The sequence below is a fragment of the Gymnoscopelus microlampas genome (genome assembly GCF_963454915.1).
Source record: "Gymnoscopelus microlampas genome assembly, chromosome: 23".
Lineage (NCBI taxonomy): Eukaryota > Metazoa > Chordata > Actinopteri > Myctophiformes > Myctophidae > Gymnoscopelus > Gymnoscopelus microlampas.
In genome coordinates this window covers 10,485,787-10,507,716 of record NC_139960.1, presented here as the reverse complement: position 1 = coordinate 10,507,716, position 21,930 = coordinate 10,485,787, and the positions used below count along the sequence as shown (strand labels likewise).

Genomic DNA, 21,930 nt, shown 5'->3' with positions numbered 1-21,930 from the left:
TGATTTAAATGTTTTATCTATCAAAACATTATTTGAAATTGCTTATAAGTTAAATGTACTCAAATATAAACTTTAATCAAGTCATAGAAAATGTTGCACTTTTTGACCAAATATAGGTCAAAACATTGGGAACGGCATCAGACCCAAAAAACATCGGTCAGGTTCTATTTTTAACCCCTGACCCAAAGTCATCATGGAACAGTCAAATGCCCCTCACCCCAACCCACAGAACCATGTACAAACAAAAGCAGTCAACAAGCTCTGATGTTCATTACATAAATATCTTTAATTGTTTTTTTATTTAAACCGTAAGAATATAAAACGTTTAATTTGGGATTCTGCATTTTCCTGTCCTTTTTTTTCTTCATACAAAGTCATAATAATACAGCAAACAGCAGGTCACATGTGATTTCATTATTAGCAGGTCATTTGATTCGAAGAGGAACTCGGAGAGATAATGAACTCAAGTGTTATTTCCAGTATGTCTAGATGGATGACGTTATTTTCAGACAGACAGGCAGAGGAAAGAGAGACTGATATTGTCTCTTTCTGAAAGGGTGCAGGTAGTCCATAAAACATCTCAAACAACCTCCATTTGATCAATCAATCCATAAAGAGCACACCTGTATTAAGATCACTTCAATTTGAAGTACGACACCATCATTAACATGCACGAACGCACGCGCGCACGCACGCATGCACGCACACACACACATAAACTCTGTCTTTTCAACAAAGTATTTGCCAACATCAAACGCACACTGACCCAGCAGAACGGAAAGAAAATGATCCCTACACCCATCAACATGACAACAGAAAGACATGTTTAAAATTAAGTGAAAAGAAGTTACATCCATGATTCAACATGGTTCCTCCTAGTTTATTAGAAACAAAATGAAAAACGCTTTCCATTTCCTTGTGAAACTCCTCTTCCTCTCTCTCTCTCACTCATATGGGATTTCAGAGAGGGAATTAACAAAGGTATTTAGCTTGTAGCCTGGTTTCCATTCTCTAGCTAGCCTCAGGAAAAGAGACAGATGGAGGAAGAGAATGACAGCGAGAGACAGGGATGAGGCAGACAAACATTCCATTTTCTTCCTGTTTGTCTCTGTACTGTCTGTCTATTAATCCGATTCAAATGTGCTTCATTAACAAGACAGAAAACAAACCAAAACAATGTCGCCGAAACAATACAGGGTCACAATTTAACTCATTAAGACCGGGAACGCATGTGTCATTTTCAGATTTCTTTGGCTATTCATAAAGTATTTGGCCATTTGTAAAATATTTTGTTCCGGGGACCTCCCCAGAAGCAAAGATTTGAGTTACAAATGTAACGTGACATTTTCAAAAATGTCACGTTTTTTTCAAAAATAGCAGATCTACAAGCTCATACAGATCTACAAGCTCATAACGCAGTACTCTGTGCAGCGCTATGAGCTTGTAGATCTGCTATTTTTGGATAGCCAAAGAAATCTTAAGCAACATTTAAAACTGCCCATTTGTCTCCAGATCCATTTGTCGTCTTCTTGTGGAACAAACAGCTGTCATTCCCTCTCAGTCACTGGGAGACATGTTCCCATTGGCACACAGTAAACTCCTCTGTGTTGTTTATTTAACTCTAAGAGTGTACAAGTGTAAACGAATGGACCATTTGGCTCCATTTGTACATTCTCTGAGTTAAATCCACCACTGAGTATTTGACTGTGTAAATGTGTATTGTGTAATGTCAAAAACTAAAAGTCAGTCATGATGATGTGTTATCGTACAACAAATTAACAAAACAGATTAAAACAATTAAAACCAGGAGATCAAAAGCATCCGTTAAAAGGTGAACATGGCCACATATGTTCCATGTCTTTGACCATTGTACACAAAGAATTATAATTAAAAAAACACAGTGTTAAATTGTCACCAGAAAGTAACATGTAATGTCTATTGTCTAGCTTATGATTATTATGGTGATATAATAGTTTGGTGAAGCCAAACCTCAATGATGGCTGCAGTTACTCTTAACCACTTAAGCCCTATTCAAAGATTTTCAAAAATAGCCGATCTAAAAGCTCACATGTGGCATTTGCAACACGTTGTGACCTTGTAATCTGCCACTTTTTGATTTTGTTTTTTAACATTTCAGGTATAATGACATGCCCAAAATAGGGATGCCAGGATTAGAGTGGTTAACGCACCAAACATGTTTACTCTCTCTTTTTTAAATATGAAAAAAAAAAAGATCCCGCCCACTCAAAGCCCCACTTCTCTCCTCTCCTCTCCCTCTGTCTCCTGTCCCCTCCACAAACCCCTGACCTCTTCATCACCTGACCTTCTCGCTGCTCTCTGTCATCTGCCACAGACCCAGGTTGAGCACCTTAAGGCAGGGGAGCTGCGTGATGCGCTCCAGGCCCCTCTTTGTTATCTTGGTACAGCCGTACAGGTCGATGCCCGCCAGCTGGGTCAGGTGGTCGGCTATGAGCTCCAGGCCCTTGTCCGTGATACGGACGCACTGCCCGATGTTGAGCGTCCGCAGCTCGTGCATCTGCCGCACCATGCGGTTGATGCCATCGTCCGAGATGTGACACGAGCACAGCGACAGCGACCGGAGCTTGTAGAGGCCCTGGGCGATGTGGGCCAGCGCCTGGTCGCCGATCTTGTCGCAGAACGACACGTCGAGGCCGGACAGCCGCAGCGTGCCCATGGCGAGGTGCATGGCGCCCGTGTCGCTGATGTTGTCGCAGGAGCGCAGGTTGAGGCTGCGGAGGGACGTCATGTGCGACAGGTGGACCATCCCCGCGTCGGAGATGCCTCCGCAGAAGCTCAGGTTGAGCACGTGGAGGCGTCCCAGGCCCCGGCTGATGTGCTTGAGGGACAGGTCTGTGAGCTTCTGGCAGTCCTGCAGGGTCAACTGCTCCAGGTTCAGGCAGCCCTCGGCCGCGCTGCGGGTCATCCCCGACAGGTGCCCGATGCCCACGTCCGACACGTGGCGGCAGGAGCGCAGGTTGAGGCTCTTGAGGCCGTGGAGGCCCCAGGCGACCAGCAGCAGCCCCGTGTTGGTGATGTTGCTGCAGCCGCCCAGCTCCAGGCGCTCCAGGTTCTTCAGGTACTGGGCGATGCGCCCCAGGCTGGAGTCGGTGATCTGCTTGCACAGGCTGAGGTTGAGCGCCCGCAGGGACGGGATGTCCTGAACGAACGCGTGGCCCAGGCCGTTGTCCGTCAGGTTATAGCAGCCGGACAGGTTCAGGGACTCCGTGTCGGGCATCCCCTGGATGACGTAGCTGAGGCTGCGACGCAGCGACAGGATCTGGAGGCGCCGGATGCCGCGGGCCTGCAGGCTGGGGAACAGGGAGGGGTTGGAGCGACGGAGGTGGAGCTTGGCCTCGACCCCCCGCCACACCGACTTGTGGTACGAGGCGTCCCGCCACGCCGCGCACACCTGGGCCACCCGACCTTTGTCCCGCACGTCCAGATAGCTGAAAATCATGGCCAGGATCTCCGGGAAGAGGCACGAGATGTGCGTCTCCATTGTCCTTTAGAACCCAGGCATATAAGCAAAGGATGGAGCCTGTACACGCACTCCACGGGAAATGGGGGGACACGGGGGGGACACTCCCCCAAAAGCAAAAAAAATAGGTGTAAAACCCCTACTGTTTGAAAAGAAAAGTAACAGCAGTCCAGTTAGTTTATCCACAGCAGGCCAAACAACAAACAGTAAAACACGTTGTTTTAAAAAATCCCGTTTCCGTGTCTTCCTCCCTAATATGTATATATATGTATATGTTCTCACATCTCTGAACTGAGTAAGGGATTGATCCAACTCTTACAAACCCACGTGATCCGGCCTGATTGCGCAGTAGGATTCAGATGCAAAAAGAGAGAAAGAAGAACAGAGCCCCCCCCTCCAACCTCCCCAAAAAAGAAAAGAACCCCCGTTTTTGTTTCTTCTTTCTCTCAATCCTCCCTAGGTCTCTCTATACTCTATACTCCACCAACAACCACAGAGTGAGAGAGAGAGAGGTAGAGAGAGAGAGAGAGGGAGGGGGAGAGAGAGAGAGAGAGAGAGAGAGAGAGAGAGAGAGAGAGAGAGAGAGAGAGAGAGAGAGAGAGAGAGAGAAAGAAAGCGGGGGAGGAGAGGGGCAAAGGAAGGAAGGGGAAAGAAGCGTTGGTCCTCCTACCTCTCTCTCTCTCTCTCTCTCCCTCCCTCTCTCTCCCCCCCCCCCCCCCCCCTCTCTCTCTCTCTCTCTCTTTCTCTCTGTTTCAGACGACGGCTCCTTGTTGTTGTCTCTCCAGTAAAAACTCCTCGTCCTGAAGGGGGTCCGCCAGGGGGTCCGCCAGGCGCCCCTCGTCCATTCTCCACATAAACAATAACAACAATAATAACATTAATAGTGATAATAATAAACGTCGCCTTTTACAATCACACGGGGCAAAAAAAAATCGGAATCCAGCTCCCTCTCCTTTTCCTCTCTCTCTCTCTCTCTCTCTCTCTCTCACTCTATCAGATGAAAACGAGAGAGGTTTAGGGTTTGGAGCGGTGTTGCCAGATTGTGAGAGAGAAACAAGCAACCGAAACAAGCCTCTAGTAGTCAAGTCTAGGAAAACAAGCCCAGAAGAAGCAACTAGGCCCCATGAGCACTAGCAGAGCTTGTAGTTGTAGATCTGCTATTTCCAAGAAAAAACGCAACCCGGCCGCAAGGCCGCAACTAACCAATAATTATGTACAAGCAACTTTACAGGAAAAACAAGCCCCCAAACTCGCTCATAACAAGCAGACATGGCAACCCTGGTTTGGAGTCTCGCAGCCTTTGTCTGCTCTTTTCAAACCGACTTGGCAGAGGGTTCGAACCACTGCGCGTCGGCGGGGGTCGACGTAGCGATCATTGTTTGTTTTCTCCCCCAAAAGCGGTCGTGTTTATCGCATATTTCGCCATTTGCAGCGTTAACTCGGACATTGTGACGGATTGCACCCCCGTTTGGGTGGGTGTATTAAACCAGAGTGAAGTTGAGGGGGTCGCGGGTGTAGATGGCGGACCCCGCGCTGTGACGCACACAATGGTTTGGTCCAGCCTCAGCTGGAGCGCTGCGAACAGTTTCCCTTGGAAACCAACTTCTTCACCATTCACTTATGAGAGGCCTTAACCCTTTACACACACACACACACACACACACACACACACACACACACACACACACACACACACACACACACACACACACACACACACACACACACACACACACACACACACACACACACACACACACACACACACACTGGTGGGAGAAGTACTCAGATATTTTACTTAAGTAAAAGTAGCAATATCACATTATAAAAATACTCTGTTTTAAGTAAAAGGCCTGCGTTTAAAATGTTACTTGAGTAAAAGTACAAAAATATTGGCATCAAAATATACTTAAAGTACCAAAAGTTAAAGTAGCCTACTAAAAAAATTGCAGATCCACAAGCTCACAGCGACGCGTTGTTATTGAAATTCTTTATTAGGAATAGCCCCTTGAGATGTAGCATCTCGTTTTAGAGGGGATCCTATAGGTACATGATACACTTTATAGACATTTTCCAAAAACAAAACAAACAAAACAAAACAAAACAAAAACAAAACAGAGGGGGAAACAAAACATTAAACAACAAAAAGCAAGTACAACAACCAATTAAACAACAAGACAGCCGACAGGATACACAACAGAACAGGACAGACAGACAGACAGACAGACAGACAGACAGACAGACAGGACAAACACATAAAACAACAGAACATGTAAAGCATAAAAATGGAACATTAAGTCAACACAGACAGATCAATATCGTGAATTTCAGTATATTTAGAGTGATTAGTGCAGGTTATATGACAATGTTATAGTTATTGATTAGTTATAGACATGTACATAAACTCTCAAAATAAGAAGACAGTGTATTTTTGAAAAGATAAAAAGCTGAAATGGAACAAATATTTGCCGGTAGGTTATTCCAATCTGAAGGAGCTTTAAACATAAAGGCTTTCTTGGCTGTAGCTTTTGAAAAAGTGGGAACAGTAAAGTAGATTTGGCTGGAATGCCTCAAGAGATAACCGGAGGAAAATCGATCCATGTATTGTTTTAAATATTGTGGGTATTTGAAATGAATACATTTGAAGATAAATTGTAACCAGTGGCGCTGTCTTCTTATAGTGGGAGAGGGCAGATTCAGACTTTCATACATTAAACAATGATGAGTTGTGAAAGAACATCCAAGAACAAATCTGCATAATTTATTGTAAACTGTATTGAGAGGAATAAGATTTGTTTTGGATGCTACCTGATATACAACATCTGCATAGTCCATTATTGGTAAGATGAGTTGAAGTATGAGTTTCTTTCTAACAGAAAATGTAAGATAGTTTCTGGAACGGTAGAGAATACCAATACTGAGATTTATTTTCCTCACAATGTTATCAATATGGCACTTGAATGATAATTCTGAATCCAACCAGACACCTAGGTATTTTGTGTGTTCAACTCGTTGCAGAGGTGTACCATCCGAGCTGTAAATAGCACATGAATGAGATTGAGATTTTAGTTTAATGCATTAACGAGTACCAAAAATCATTGTATATGATTTGCTTTTATTGAGTAATAATTTGTTAGCAGCTAGCCAATGTTGTAAAGAGTTAAAATCAGATTGCAGAGCTGATTCAATGTGTAATAGGGTGGGCTTGGAAGTATATATTACTGTGAGCTTGTAGATCGGCTATTTTCAAATAGCCTATGTATAGAATAGGGCTAAAGTGGTTAATGTGTGTTTTATAATATAATAATTTATATGTGCAAAGTAGGCCCAACTAGTAACTAAAGTTTCAAATAAATGTAGTGGAGTAAAAGTACAACATTTGGATCCGAGATCAGATGTAGTGGAGTAGAAGTAAAAGTATTGGATATTGGAAATACTCCAGTAAAGTACAAATACCTCAAAATGTACTCACGTACAGTACTTGAGTAAATGTACTTAGTTACTTTACACCATTGCACACACACACACACACACACACACGCACACGCACACGCACACGCACACTTAGGTTTTGGGGACATACCACAACCCAATGAAACTTTTAGTAAAATCTATTTCAGGACACCAATTTTGTCCCCAACTTGAATCGTCCAAAATGTGAACCTATGAATTTACCTGGTCTCTGTCTGATTGAAATGTCACTGATCTGATCCCTGTAGCCTATACTCCTTTGTACTGTGTGTGTGTGTGTGTGTGTGTGTGTGTGTGTGTGTGTGTGTGTGTGTGTGTGTGTGTGTGTGCGTGTGCGTGTGCGTGTGCGTGTGCGTGCGCGTGCGCGTGTATGTGTATGTGTATGTGTATGTGTATGTGTATGTGTATGTGTATGTGTATGTGTGTGTGTGTGTGTGTGTGTGTGTGTGTGTGTACACACATTCTGGAGCAGAATGAGAGTGGGGTCGGGTGTCAGAGATAGTGACTTGCCCAGTGAAGAAACAAACATACTCATAACCTTCCCTATGATTCTTATGGGATGGAATGTTATTTGTTTGTTGCTAATATTGTTACATTTGTATCTTTCTATTGTCTTGTCTCTTTGGCATCAGAAGCTGTTGTTTTACTATTTAATATAAAAGCTCATTTGATATGAATTGAATTGAGTGACAGCTAGCTAGGCCACAGCTAGCCTGTATTCTGTTGGAAATAGGCTATGTTTCTATTCTATTCTGTCAGTCAGTATTATGCAGCATTAGTAGATAGTATTGTATTCTATAGGTGTTGCATGGCTATTACTCATGGCCTCCAGGGACTGACTCTCTCTCTCTCTCTCTCTCTCTCTCTCTCTCTCTCTCTCTCTCTCTCTCTCTCTCTCTCTCTCTCTCTCTCTCTCTCTCTCTCTCTCTCCCCAGTCCAATGTTCGAATGTGTTGTTTAAGTGCACCCCCTTGTGGTCGTGTAGACACATCACAGTGTGACTGTCCTTGCATTAAAGGGATAGTTCACCTCCAAAATGACTTTTTTTCCTATCAATTAGTCACCCTATGGAGAAAAAATGGATATGTTTTTTTTTTTGTCGCATTCCTAAGCCAATCATTTGATGGCCATGGGACCGGTAGACTCTCAGAGTTACACACCCACCATAAGGGGCCATTTGGGAACCAAAATGGAGTGTTTCTAGTGAGCCAACATGCACAATATCAGCACCCTGACCAGAATGGAACAGAGCCTTCATTAGTATCATTGGTAACACCTGTGAAGGAATTAATGTATTAATGTATGTTTTGTAATAATAATCAAAATCAGTAACTAGTAACTAAAGTTTTCAAATAATTGTAGTGGAGTAAAAGTGCAATATTTGCCTCTGATATGTGGTGAAGTAGAAGTAAAAGTAATTCTACTGAAAATTGGAAATCCTCCAGTAAACTAAAAATACCTTAAAATTGTACTCAAGTAGGCTACAGTGCTTGAGTAAATGTACTTATTTACTTTACACCAAAATTCCAAACATGCAGGCGATTAAAAACTCGTGGCTGCGCCTCATCAAATGATCAATTTGCCCGCACGCCTCATGCCAGGCAGTTGGCAGACTCAAGATTTAACCAGGAGAGGGCGCTGGCTCTCTCTCTCTCTCTCTCTCTCTCTCTCTCTCTCTCTCTCTCTCTCTCTCTCTCTCTCTCTCTCTCTCTCACACACACACACACTACAGTACATCCTTGACCGACAGACACTGTTTTTAATGTTACATCAATACGTCTGTCTGTCTGTCTGTCTGTCTGTCTGTCTGTCTGTCTGTCTGTCTGTCTGTCTGTCTGTCTGTCTGTCTGTCTGTCTGTCTGTCTGTCTGTCTGTCTGTCTGGTTCTGGTTCATAGGAACATATATGGCGAGGTCACCATATTTTTAAAGAGTTTTACTCAGAGAAACGAAGTACACCATTTTTTCACCAGAGCCAGTGTAGCAGATGTGAGCCACCCTGCCTTAAAAAGTAAAGTGTGAAAGGGTTCATTTACTTACATAGGAGCCACACAGTGGAACGATGTCGAAACCAGTGTCAGTGACAACCAATCTGAGGTCTTTTAAGCAGCAGACAAAAGCATGCCTATTAGAAAAGGGTCATTAGTCTAGGGAAAGATAGGGGAGCACTTGTTTGTGTGTTGTATTGCATATGTTTATTGTCATGTGCTTTGTATTGTAATGTATTTGTTAACGTATTTGCTGTTAAATGCAGTGGTGGAAAAAGTACTCACATTCTCTACTTAAGTAAAAGTACTAATAATATAAAAATACTATGTATTGTGTAATGCATTGTGAGGTTGTAGATCTGTTTTTAATACTCTTTTTATTGGAAATCAGAGTATAACCAACAACTATAAAATATAAAACAATTAAAGACAATGACAGATTATTTGGTAAATGATCCAGATGAGTTCAAATAAAATATGCAACACAAACAAAAAACAATATACAAACATACAAACAAAAACAGAGCAATGACACTCTTGACCTCATACTTTCTACTCTGTCTCCTTAATCAACAGTATTATGTTTCATTGATCATAAAATATTAGAGATACACAACTTTTTTCTTTCTTTCTTTTCCCCATTTAAAAAAAATACATACAAATAAAAGTGATGCATTTAGGCTGATACATTGTACTACACATGAATGCACATCAATCTAAAAGCAAAATACAAAGAAAACAGAGGGATTACATCGAATGAGACAAATAATAATACAAAATAATTAAAACATTTTAAATAAATAAAACCACTCCAGTTCCTTTAATTAACTATTAGCTAGATCGGCTATTTTCAAAAGACTTGTATACATTTGAAAACTTGTGAAATGGGACATTCTGCATACTGTAAGTACATTTTGATACCAATACTTTTGTACTCAAGTACATTTTGACTTTTAATTGTAACAGAGTATCTCTACATGATACTTTTACTTAAGTAAGAAATGTGAGTATACTCTTTCCACCACTGTATATTGGATTGGAGACAGTCAAACGAGTCATGCACGTTTTGTATTCATTCTGGGTGCATGTGTGTGTGTGTGTGTGTGTGTGTGTGTGTGTGTGTGTGTGTGTGTGTGTGTGTGTGTGTGTGTGTGTGTGTGTGTGTGTGTGTGTGTGTGTGTGTGTGTGTGTGTGTGTGTGTGTGTGTGTGTGTGCGTGCGTGCGTGCGTGCGTGCGTGTGTGTGTGGGGCGGTGGTTCTATTCTCATGCACAGACAGCTCTAACACATCCGCTCCTCCATAGTACCTTCAGGCGGACCGGAAACAACTACAAGCAGAAGTTTAAACAGCAGCCATGGTCAATTAATGCGTGGGAAATGGCCTAAATAGCAGTGGTGTAAAGTAACTAAGTACATGTACTCAAGTAGCCTACTGTACTTACGTACAATTTTGAGGTATTTGTTTTACTGTCTTAGACTTCGGTATTTACAATGTGCAAATATTATGCTTTTACTCCACCACAATTAGGACATATGAAAACTACTAGTTACGTGTTACTTTGTAGATTTTGATAATTATTAATCAGCCCTATACATTTCGGCCATTTGAATATTAGCAGATCTACAAGCTCACAATGCCTCCAGTTGTGAGCTTGTAGATCTGCTATTTTCAAAAGATGTCTATACATTTGAAAACTTGAAATGGGACATTCTATATACAACTTTAAGTATATGTTTATGCCAATAATTTTGTAGGCTACTTTTACTCAAGGAATTGAATGAGTACTTTTTTTCCACAACTGGTTGATTGTAGTTGAATAGTTGAAAAGACACAAGTATAGGTCTATAGGCCAGGCTATGAACTGAACACATCTTAAACTGAATTCATTAAAAGTTGTTTCATCTATAGGTTATTTAGATCAAACATGAGTTTCAACAAAAAACATCTCTACCGATACTGATGACCGTGTGTGTGTGTGTGTGTGTGTGTGTGTGTGTGTGTGTGTGTGTGTGTGTGTGTGTGTGTGTGTGTGTGTGTGTGTGCGCGCGCGCGTGCGTGCATGTGAGTGAGAGAGAATTCAAGAATGTTGAGCCAATAACAGTTTTGTCTTTTGGCTCTGGTCTCACACATTCACTAAGGTGGTCTGCGCGCGCACACGCACGCACACACACACACACACACACACACACACACACACACACACACACACACACACACACACACACACACACACACACACACACACACACACACACACACACACACACACACACAGACTCACACCTCTGACCATTGTGTGACAGTAAAATAAAAAAGAGGGGGGGTTGGTTGGGCGGAGGGGAGAGAGAGAGAGAGAGAGAGAGAGAGAGAGAGAGAGAGAGAGAGAGAGAGAGAGAGAGAGAGAGAGAGAGAGAGAGAGAGAGAGAGAGAGAGAGAGAGAGAGAGAGAGAGAGGGTCTAGTATTTAGTTAGTGGTAGTAGTAGTAGGCTCATAGGCTGGTGGTGTGTGTTGTTGTGTTGTATGTGTGTGTGTGAACGGAGGAACGATCACCTCGATGCTCAATTAAGGATTTAATCTCGTCGTTAACGGATTATATACTTCATCTTCATCTAGCCTACTATTTAAGCCTATATATACGGCAGCACTTTTAACGGTCTCTCACATTTAGAGCGAGAGACAGAGAGAGACATAAGGAGTAATAAGGAATAAAAGTGAGTGAATCGAACGCAGTGGGTCTAAATAACTTGTTAGTAAACAACAAGATCTTAAACTGAATTAAGATCTGGTTGATCTGGTTTGCAGCAAAGGTTCGACTGGACTCCAGCAAACCAAAGAACACGCTCTTTGCTTTCTATTAGCCTGCTTTATTTTATTTTATTTAGCTACGTTCGAACAAAACAAAAAAATCCAACATTTTCGTTTTTTCTGGGGAAAGTAGTGGAATAGATCTGGACAGTGAGGACCAATCCGGAGCAGAGACATAGAGACATCAGATCACTGGGACCCAATAGAGACAACCTGCGATCTGTCCACACATAGAGAGAGAGAGAGACCGAGCATGGACGCTGCCCCTACCCGGAGAAGAAGCCCCGGAGCCGGGCAGCATCTGCTGCTGGTGACCGCTGTCCTCCTGCTGGTGGTCGATGAGCAGGTCGGAGCCAACTCCTGGTGGTGAGTGATCGATCTGTCTGTCTGTCTGTCTGTCTGTCTGTCTGTCTCAGCGGTGTAAAGTAACTAAGTACATGTACTTAAGTAAAAAAAAAAAAAAAAAAAATCTATTCTAATCCATTTTCAAAAGATTTGTATAGGCTACATTTGAAAACTTGGGAAGTGGGCCATTCTGCATAATGAGTACTTTCTACTTTCTGTACTTTAGGTACATTTTTATACCAATACTTTTACTCAAGTACATTTTGAATTCCGGACTTTTACTTGTAACAGTCAACAGCCTATATTTCTACATTGCAGCATTGATACTTTTACTTAGTAAAACGTTTGAGTAAGACTTCTTCCACCGCTGTCTGTCTGTGTCTCCCCCGTCGTCTATCCCAGTGGGTTTCAACCTTTTTCCCGTCAAGGACCCCCAAATTGACACATATTAGCCCACGCGGACCCCCATTTGAAAAGATATGCCAGGGAGTGGGACTCAACCATTTAGGTTTATTGGGGGTCCCAATTTACACTGTATCACCATCATCAGTGTTCATTTAACAGTGTACAAATGGAACCAAATGGACCCGTTAGGGTCCATTTGGTTCTATTTGTACACTCTCAGAGTTACAGACATAAGGGTCAATGTGGTTGCTAACTATTCATTTGGCTGGGGACCCCCTGGAACCCCGTCAAGGACCACTGGTTGAAAACCCCTGGTCTATCTGATACAACGGCATATATCTGTACCGCTTTTTGCCGATATACAAGCTCACCGCGCATCGTGTTGTGACGCGTTGTGAGCTTGCAGATCGGCTATTTTGGGCTAATGTTGGGGTTCAAGTGGTTTATCTTCTGCAAGTGACAGCTGATCAGAATCGCTATACGGTAGACCCCAGTGTCTTGTGTGTGTGTGTGGGGGGTTCGTGCCGTGCTGTGCCGGTCTAAAGTCATGTCGAAGCCAATGGAACAAATGTGAAGCGTGCTGTCACAATATTTATCCTGGGTGAGCCCCAAATGGTCCAGCTCTCTCTCTCTGTGTGTGTGTGTGTGTGTGTGTGTGTGTGTGTGTGTGTGTGTGTGTGTGTGTGTGTGTGTGTGTGTGTGTGTGTGTGTGTGTGTGTGTCGTGCCCAAGAGGACCCCACGTTTTAAAACTGCAATTTACTGTTCTCAAATGTTCTCAACTCTACACAGTCCAGTTGAGCTCCATTCAGTGTTCTTTAATGCAGGAATGTTAGAAATAATATGTTGTTAAGTGTGTGTGTGTGTGTGTGTGTGTGTGTGTGTGTGTGTGTGTGTGTGTGTGTGTGTGTGTGTGCGTGTGCGTGTGCGTGTGCGTGTGTGTGATATGGTGGTGGTTGTCTCAAATGAATGAACACCCATCTTTTCTAGGAAGTAAACCATCTTCTGTTTGATGGTTTATTAAGAAATTCCTTCAAGAAGTTCTGGAATTTTAATGCGTTTCTTTAAATGTTTAGGAATGTGCTCGGGGTTTGAATTAAGTTTATGGGGAAAATGCCTTGAATGGAGGTGACTGTCGGTATACTGTCATTGTTGTGTCACAGTCACAGTGACTATGCACCTTGCCATGTGCTTCAATGTGACTTTTGAAAGTTACTTTGTACAAACCCCTGCCCACCTGTCAACCATGTTGAGCCCCCCGTTACTCAGTTATTACAACCCTCAGCTTCTCACTGGAAGCGTTTTGCTGTTGTAATGTGTATGGATGGATCCAAATGGTTTCATATGCACCCCAGATGGTTCTGTGGGTGTGTCTGTGGTTCGTACATGTCTTCAGGCCTATAGTTACATTTACACCTGAGATCGGACCAGTACAACCACAGTCTTCCGATCTACAAGCTCACAATGGGTCACGATGCGACGCATTGTGAGCTTGTAGATCGGCTATTTTCAAATGGCTGAAAGGTAAATAGGGCTGAAGTGGTTAATGTATGTTTTGTGATAATAATCACAATCTACAAAGTAACAAGTAACTAAAGTTTTCAAACAATTATAGTGGAGTAAAAGTACAATATTTGCCTTTGAGATGTAGTGGAGTACAAGTAAAAGTACTGAAAATTGGAAATACTCCAGTAAAGTAAAAAAAATAATAACTCAACATTGTACATTAAGTACAGTACTTGAGTAAATGTAATGAGTTACTTTACACCACTGATGAAGACTTAGATAAGACTGATTTATAGTTGGTTGCGCACCGGCAATAACACATAACACAAGCTCACAATGCAATCGCAATGCAACATTAACGTTAATATGTGTCTATCTGTTTGCCTTGCTCAAACAATACATTCATTATAATATCACCTGAGGGTAGAGTGCGTTTGAGGACTGGATCAAGCAAGACTTCCTGGATTTTGTTTTGTAATAATAATAGTATATTTGTATTGTGACTTTCCATATCTCAAGGAAGCCTAACGGAATGAACCGGTCCAGTATAGCACCAGTAAATGATGGTGGGTTACTTTTTTTTGTGTTTCAGGTCTATGGCCTTGAGTCCCGTGCAGAGACCAGAGATGTACATAATAGGAGCCCAACCTCTCTGCAGCCAGCTGACGGGTCTCTCCCAGGTAAGGATGTGTTTGGATTCTCCTGTCATCTGTCTGTGGACAAGTCAAATTGTGTCATTGAATTCATCATTAAATGTAGCGCTTCCTCATGCTAGTGGACTACTGTTTACAAGGTAACCAGTTTGACAATTTTGAGAAAATCTCTTTTCTCTCTGTCTCTCTCTGTGTATGTCTGTCTCTCTCCTTGGATGTCCAACTTTCACATGATAACATGTTTGCTCTGCAGGGTCAGAGGAAGTTGTGCCAGCTCTACCAGGATCACATGACATTCATCGGAGATGGGGCGAAGACGGGCATGAAAGAATGTCAACACCAGTTCAGACAGAGGAGATGGAACTGCAGCGGCGTAGACAACAACTCTGTGTTTGGACGAGTAACACACATAGGTGAGCATGAACTTAGACTGCATAATGAGCCACTCGAGATGAGTTCAGAACTTCAGAATTGTTTTTGCGTCTGCCTAGTGCCTACAATGACATGGCCAAACGTCAGGGTTAAAGTGGTTAACAGGATGCATGAGAGCCCAAATTAAACAAAATCTAATCAAATCACTATATGAAATGGCAGAAGAATTCCACATTACAGAGAAAAGCTATTTGATCCATTTTCTGTTAAGTACAGTATGGTATTCTCCTGTGAAGTTGTTTCTAAAAACAAAAGAGAGAACTGCCTTTAACTGAATATCTCGCCAGCAAGTTCAAATTGCACACCTCGCTTCAATCAGTTTGCGCACAAATGATGAGATGGTGAATAGCAAAGCTCCTGTATCAGTTCAGAGGAAGAGAAGTTTTGAATTTACACTGTCGCAGGATTGAGGTCCCATTTTGGCCCAGTAAGCGTTGGGTTCCAGTGGTTCTCAAAGTGGGGTCCAACGGGGTTCCAAATGGACCCTCACAGGTCTGTAACTCTGACAATGTACAAATGGAACCATTTGTACTCTCTCAGAGTTGTGGGGGGGTCCTTGAAATTGCTGTTGGTCCAGCAACCCTTGGTCAGTACTGTAGGGGTCTGACTTGTCTCCTACTCTTCTGTAGTTATGGGTCGTTCGTGATCGATTCCTTCAAAAGAACTGGTTCGTTGCCGTGGAACGAATGAACCCGGAACGAAATCATTCGCTTCATGAAACTGTTACATTCACGCCTCCCGCCTCCCCCCGTGCGGGCTGTACGCGCGACGTAATAATAACGCTCCCGCGATAGCGCTACGGAACGGTAAATGGAGCATTTATATAGCTCTTTTATCCAAAGCGCTTTACATAGATTGTGCATTACATTCACCCATACACAAAAGTAAAAAGTATTGAAAATGGGAAATACTCCAGTAAAGTAAAACACTATAAACAATTCCTCAAAAGTGTACTTAAGTACAGAACTTGAGTAAATGTTCTTAGTTACTTTACACCACTGAGCTGGAGGTCTCCTCTGGCCTCTGCCTGCCTCCACTCCTCTTCCTCCCTGCACACAGTGCTCCATCGTCCTCCTCCACACAGCAGCAGACATAGGCCTGCCTGCGATGCTCAGCTCCATTGTTTCACTGTCAGGCCACACAAAGCTTGTAGATCGGCTATTTTCGGCACGCGACACTGTCGTGTGACAAAGTAGCCTATAAATCAAGCTTTTAGTCGTCTGCTTGCAGCTGTCAACATTGCTGCTTGAAGGCTTCTTAGAGTCGTAAAGATTGCAGTGGCCCTTCTGCAAAGTTTCACTCTACTCTTTTATTATTTTTTGTATCTGTTTCTGTGCACCGCTGGGATGATAAACGCTTCATCCTGTGCTTAGAAACTCAGCTATAACTATAACTGAAAATTGCAAAACACGCTGTGGTATAACTTAGTTACGGCTGGCCCCAATGCAGGCTATTATAATGCCCCACCCCCACCCCCCAGTGAATGCTATTTACAAGTTTTTAAGCACACAGGATGCAGGAGGCAATCTGCTGCTGCTCAGGGCAAAATATCAAATATGCGCCCATGTGGACTTTAAACAAAACACAAACATGATAAAACGCCTCAAATTTATGTCAGCTATTTAACTCATTAAAACCGGGAAATGTCCTTTTAGATTTTATTTCCATTGGCTATTCAAAAATAGCAGATATACAAGGGTAATAGCAAGCATGAGACTTGATTGTAGTTTAATGCGAGCTCAGGCATACTTGTGAGGTTACAATCGCTGCCCAGCACACCAAAGGTGGGCCCAGCCCATCCATAGGCACTATGGCTTACCATGTATCAGTGATACAACCAATCGGAATCAAAACATTTTTGGTTTACACCACAGTACTCTGATCATGTATAGCTACACACAGCAAACCTTCCCTGGCAACATTTCCACTATTTTCATAAAGATGCAATGCGTTGAGCTTGTAGATCTCCTGTTTGTCAATCGACTCTGTTTGTCAATCACAGTTCCCGGGATTTTCGTCAAAAGTATAATGCAAACAGCATTTATTAAAAACACCTTTGTAACAACCAACACACACCCATGTTAGTTGGTCATTTTACTGTAGCTATAGTTTATAGAATAGAATGTCTGTTTAAATGTGTTATCAGAGAGAGAGAGGCTGTCTTAGGATATACTGATTGAGGTTTTAATACTAGACTGTATTAGTACTATAGATAAAGTATTATTATAATAGTAGGCCTAGTCTGTATTTACTTAGCTACCTGAGTAAACATAGCTAATGCATTTCCATGAATGCTTGAATAATAAGCCTGTTTATAACAATGTAAACAATTGTAAATAATCCCAATGTTAGACTTCAAACGACCCGATAGCACTTTATGATGGTCAATATTAGTATGATGATATGACCCCATTCAACCGGAATAATATGCTACCACATAGTAGGAGAAGAAGTATGCCTTGCTGAGCCATGTGGCCCAAAGGGCAGTGGTTCTCAAACCTTTTCATGTCAAGGACCCACTAAAATACTTTTACTTTTACTCCAATACATCACAGAGGCAAATATTGTATTTTTACTCCACTACAAACATTTGAAAACCAAGGGTATCTGAAAATAGCCAATCTACAAGCTCACAAGTTGTGAGCTTGTAGATCTGCTATTTTCAAACATTTTAGTACTTTTACTTTAGGAACTTTAAGTGCATTTTGATACCAATACTTTTGTACATTTAGTCAAGTAAATGAGGATGTACAAGTTACACCCTCTGGACATGACGCTAGTAGCCTATATGTCGCAGGGACTATTTAACTGTAGGAGAATGTGTGTGGTGTTCCTTTAATAAGCTCATTCTCAACGGGGGATACCGTGTGTGCGTGTGTGTGTGTGTGTGTGTGTGTGTGTGAGAGAGAGAGAGAGAGAGAGAGAGAGAGAGAGAGAGAGAGAGAGAGAGAGAGAGAGAGAGAGAGAGAGAGAGAGAGAGAGAGAGAGACACCTCCACCAACGGATTTGACACCCACTCGTCGATGAGGAGTTTGACCAGAATGACCACACCCCCCGCTGGGCATTAGCCTATAATGCACGCACGCACGCACGCACACGAGCCCTCGTCCACATGCAGAGAGAGAGAGAGAGAGAGAGAGAGAGAGAGAGAGAGAGAGAGAGTACTTGGAGACTATTTGCGATTTGCAGCCTATGTATTTATGTATGTAGATTTTCCTCGGAACAGGAAAGTAGCCTCTCTCTCTCTCTCTCTCTCTCTCTCTCTCTCTCTCTCTCTCTCTCTCTCGCGCTCTCTCTCTCACTGTTGCCATATTTTGTGAGAGAAATAAGCAACCAGGGTCTGGGAAAACAAGCCCAAAAATAAGCAACTTCTTAGGCCACATCATGAGCACTTTAAATCAGCTATTTTTGTTTAAACTCTTGCAATAAAATGTGAAATATGTTTTTTCTAACATTCTAACAACACAAATGCTCCCTGGGCACAAAACATGTTGATGAAAATATTTGAGAACCACTGGTTTAAATAATAATTAAAACATGTGGAAAACCAGCCCAAATAAGCAAGTACACTTTAGAAACAAGCCCCCCCCCCCCCCCCTCCAAAAAAAAACCGCAACCCGCAATATTTACAAGTGACTTTAAAGGAAAAATAAGCCCAAAGTCGCTTATAATGAGCCGATTTGGCAACACTCTCTCTCTCCGTTTTTAATAGCAGTGAGTCTTGCTCTCTCTGTCTTTTGAAATGCGTTGATGAGTTGACAGGGTGTCGGTACATCGGACCGTCAACGTTTGAAGTCTGCCCCCCCCCCCCCCCCAAGTGGTGGAAAGTAACTAAGTACATTTACTTAAGTACTGTACTTAAGTAAAAAAATAAATTTTGAGGTATTTGTACTTCACTTTAGTATTTCCAATTTCCATTCCACTACACCTCAGAGGCAAATATTGTACTTTTACTCCACTACATTTACTTTAGTTACTAGTTACTTTTCAGATATAAATTATGATATAATGAAACATACATTAACCACTTTAGCCCTATTTAGGCTATTTGAATATAGCAGATCTACAAGCTCACAACGCGTCGCATCGCATCGCTATTTTCAAATATATGGTACTTTTACTTTTGGTCAATTTTGATGCCAATACTTTTGTACTTTTACTCAAGTAAATTTTTAATTCTGGACTTTTACTTGTAACAGAGTATTCTTATATTGCAGTATTGGTACTTTTACTTAGGTAAAGAATTTGAGTACTTCCCCCCCCCCCCCCCCCCCCCCCCCCCCCCCCCTCTCTCTCTCTCTCTCTCAGTACTTTATGGTGGGAGTTGAATGAGAGTTCACACGTTGTGTTGTTGGGTTGATCCTGTTCTTTTTAACGTCTCCAGACGCCATACATACATACCTGTCTGACTTGTTGATTCCATGTTGTTTGTAATGTTAGCAGGCCACTATGAAAGAGCATTGACATGGAAAACTACTTCCTTCTCCTCCTTAGTAATCCCTTACTGTTGGTTGTTAGGGTTAGGCTGTGATCTTGGCTCTGATCCCTTGTATAATGCTGTGTCTGATCTAGGATCTCGTAATGTAATCCCTTTACTGTTTGTTTGCCTGTGATGTGGGCTGATCTTAGGACCTGATCCTTGTAATCCTTGCTATCTGTTGATTGTAATGTCACTGATCTTTAGGATCTGATCCTTGTAATCTATTTGTCAGTGATGGGAGAAGTACTCACATTTTGTTTTACTTAAGTAAAAGTATCAATACCACAATGTAGAAATACTCAGTTACAAGTAAAAGTATGGTATTCAAATTCTCACTTGAGTAAAAGTACAAAAGTATTGGCATAAAAATGTACTTAAAGTACCAAAAGTAAAAAAAAAAAAATTGAATATTGCCAATCTACAAGCTCACAACGCGTCGCAAAGCGAGCGAGTGAGCTTCTAGATCTGCTATTTTCAAATAGTGGAATTATATTTAGGGCTAAAAGTGGTTAATGTATTTTTCTCTCTGAGGTGTAGTGGAGTAGGAGTATTATTGGAAATACTCCAGTAAAGTAAGAATACCTCCAAATTGTACCAAGTAAATGTACTTAATTACTTTACGGCCACTGCTATTTGTTGATTGTAATGTCACTTATCTAGCATCTGATCTGTGTAGTCTATACTGTTTGTTAATTGTGCTGTCACTGATCTAGGATCTGATCTCGTAAGGGCAATCTCATCTTACTTACTTGACCAGACTTGAAGCTGAGATGAGGGCGGGGGGGGGGGGGGTCAAAATCCTTTTTAACCACTTAGCTTTGGCTATTCAAAAATAGCAGATATACAAGCTCATAGCGCGGCACCGAGTGCCGCGCTATGAGCTTGTAGATCTGCTATTTTTGAAAAACCTTGAAAAAAATGTGTGCATATCTTTGAATATTTATATTTTTTAAAGCGAAAATGAACTGGTATCTTTGCTCCTGGGGGTCCCTGGCACAAAACATTTTCAAATGGGGGTCCGCGGCCAAATGTATATCAGTTTAGGGGTCCTTGGCATGAAAAACGTTGAAAACCACTGCACTGGAGCACTCACATTTCACTGAAAACAACAACGAGTTCAACACAATCAATCAAAGCCTTACCATGGTTGCAACATATAAGAGAAGACATGAGGCAGAGTAAAAAGACAATGCATTGGATTAGGATGAGAAGATAGTTGATCTTAGGTTCCAGTATACGTGGCAGCTAGTGGGTAGATTAATGGTTTGTTTCCCCCAATCCATTATCCCACTCTGTCACTACTAGTGGAAAGTAACACTTAAGTACATACGTACGTACTTACTTCTACTCCACTACATCTTGGATCCAAGTATTGTACTTTTACTCCACTACATTTATTTGAAAACTTGAGTTACTAGTTACTTTGTGCGACGCATTGTGAGCTTGTAGATCGGCTATTTTGAAATGTATATAGGGCTGAAGTGGCTAATGTATGTTTTGTAATAATAATCAAAAGTAACAAGTAACTCAAGTTTTCAAATAATTGTAGTGGAGTAAAAGTACAATATTTGCTTCTGAGATGTAGTGGAATAGAAGTAAGTTTTGGAAATTGGAAATACTCAAGTAAAGTAGGCCTACAAATACCTCAAAATTGTACTTAAGTACAGTACTTAAGTACATGCACTTAGTTACTTTCCACCACTGCTTGTCAAAAAAGTCAAATAATGGCCGATATAATTGGCTCTATAACTGTTACTGGTATAGAGACCACCTGGCTGATGTCCTTCGTTGTGTCTCCAGGTTCCAGAGAGGCAGCCTTCACGTATTCCGTCAGTGCGGCGGGCGTGGTCGACGCCATCAGCCGCGCGTGCCGCGAAGGAGAGCTGTCGACCTGCGGCTGCAGCCGTGCGAGCCGACCCCGCGACCTCCCGCGGGACTGGCTGTGGGGCGGCTGCGGCGACAACGTGGACTACGGGTACCGCTTCGCCCGGGAGTTCGTGGACGCCCGAGAGAGAGAGAAGAACTTCGAGCGAGGGTCAAAGGATCATAGCAGAACTCTGATGAACCTACACAACAACGAGGCTGGAAGACTGGTAAGCACACGCAGTACACACATGAGCACCTATACACCAAGGGCCCAGCATCCAGCTTTGAAATTGAGTCTATATAGGAAGTAAAAGATCATATGATATGATACCCCCGCTGCTGTCAGAAGAATGAACTCTCAATGCAAGGGTGGGTTTTTGCCAAACTTTAGACTTGATTTTATTACCTTAATAAACATTGTCATAAATACTACAATGCTTCCAGTCGCTAGTTTAAAGTCTTCTTTCAATCACCATGATATGCGTT

General features: G+C 42.2%; 2 protein-coding genes across 2 annotated transcripts in view; one reads left to right on the top strand and one right to left on the bottom strand.

The window, feature by feature from the left end:
* Nucleotides 1–280: 280 nt before the first annotated feature.
* Nucleotides 281–3,656, bottom strand: LOC311039819 (F-box/LRR-repeat protein 14-like). Its single transcript, XM_084049809.1, has one exon. The coding sequence runs from the start codon at nt 3,518–3,520 to the stop codon at nt 2,315–2,317; it is 1,206 nt and encodes a 401-aa protein (XP_083905935.1). The 5' UTR covers nt 3,521–3,656; the 3' UTR covers nt 281–2,314.
* Nucleotides 3,657–12,012: 8,356 nt separating this feature from the next.
* wnt5b (wingless-type MMTV integration site family, member 5b) overlaps nt 12,013–21,930 on the top strand; it is a gene marked incomplete at both ends in the record, with an annotated part of 17,545 nt that continues 7,627 nt past the window's right edge. The window contains 4 exons of the mRNA XM_084050173.1: nt 12,013–12,125; nt 14,606–14,693; nt 14,920–15,079; nt 21,379–21,671. Coding sequence (XP_083906299.1) covers nt 12,013–12,125; nt 14,606–14,693; nt 14,920–15,079; nt 21,379–21,671 — 654 coding nt within the window. The remainder of the gene's footprint in view (nt 12,126–14,605; nt 14,694–14,919; nt 15,080–21,378; nt 21,672–21,930) is intronic.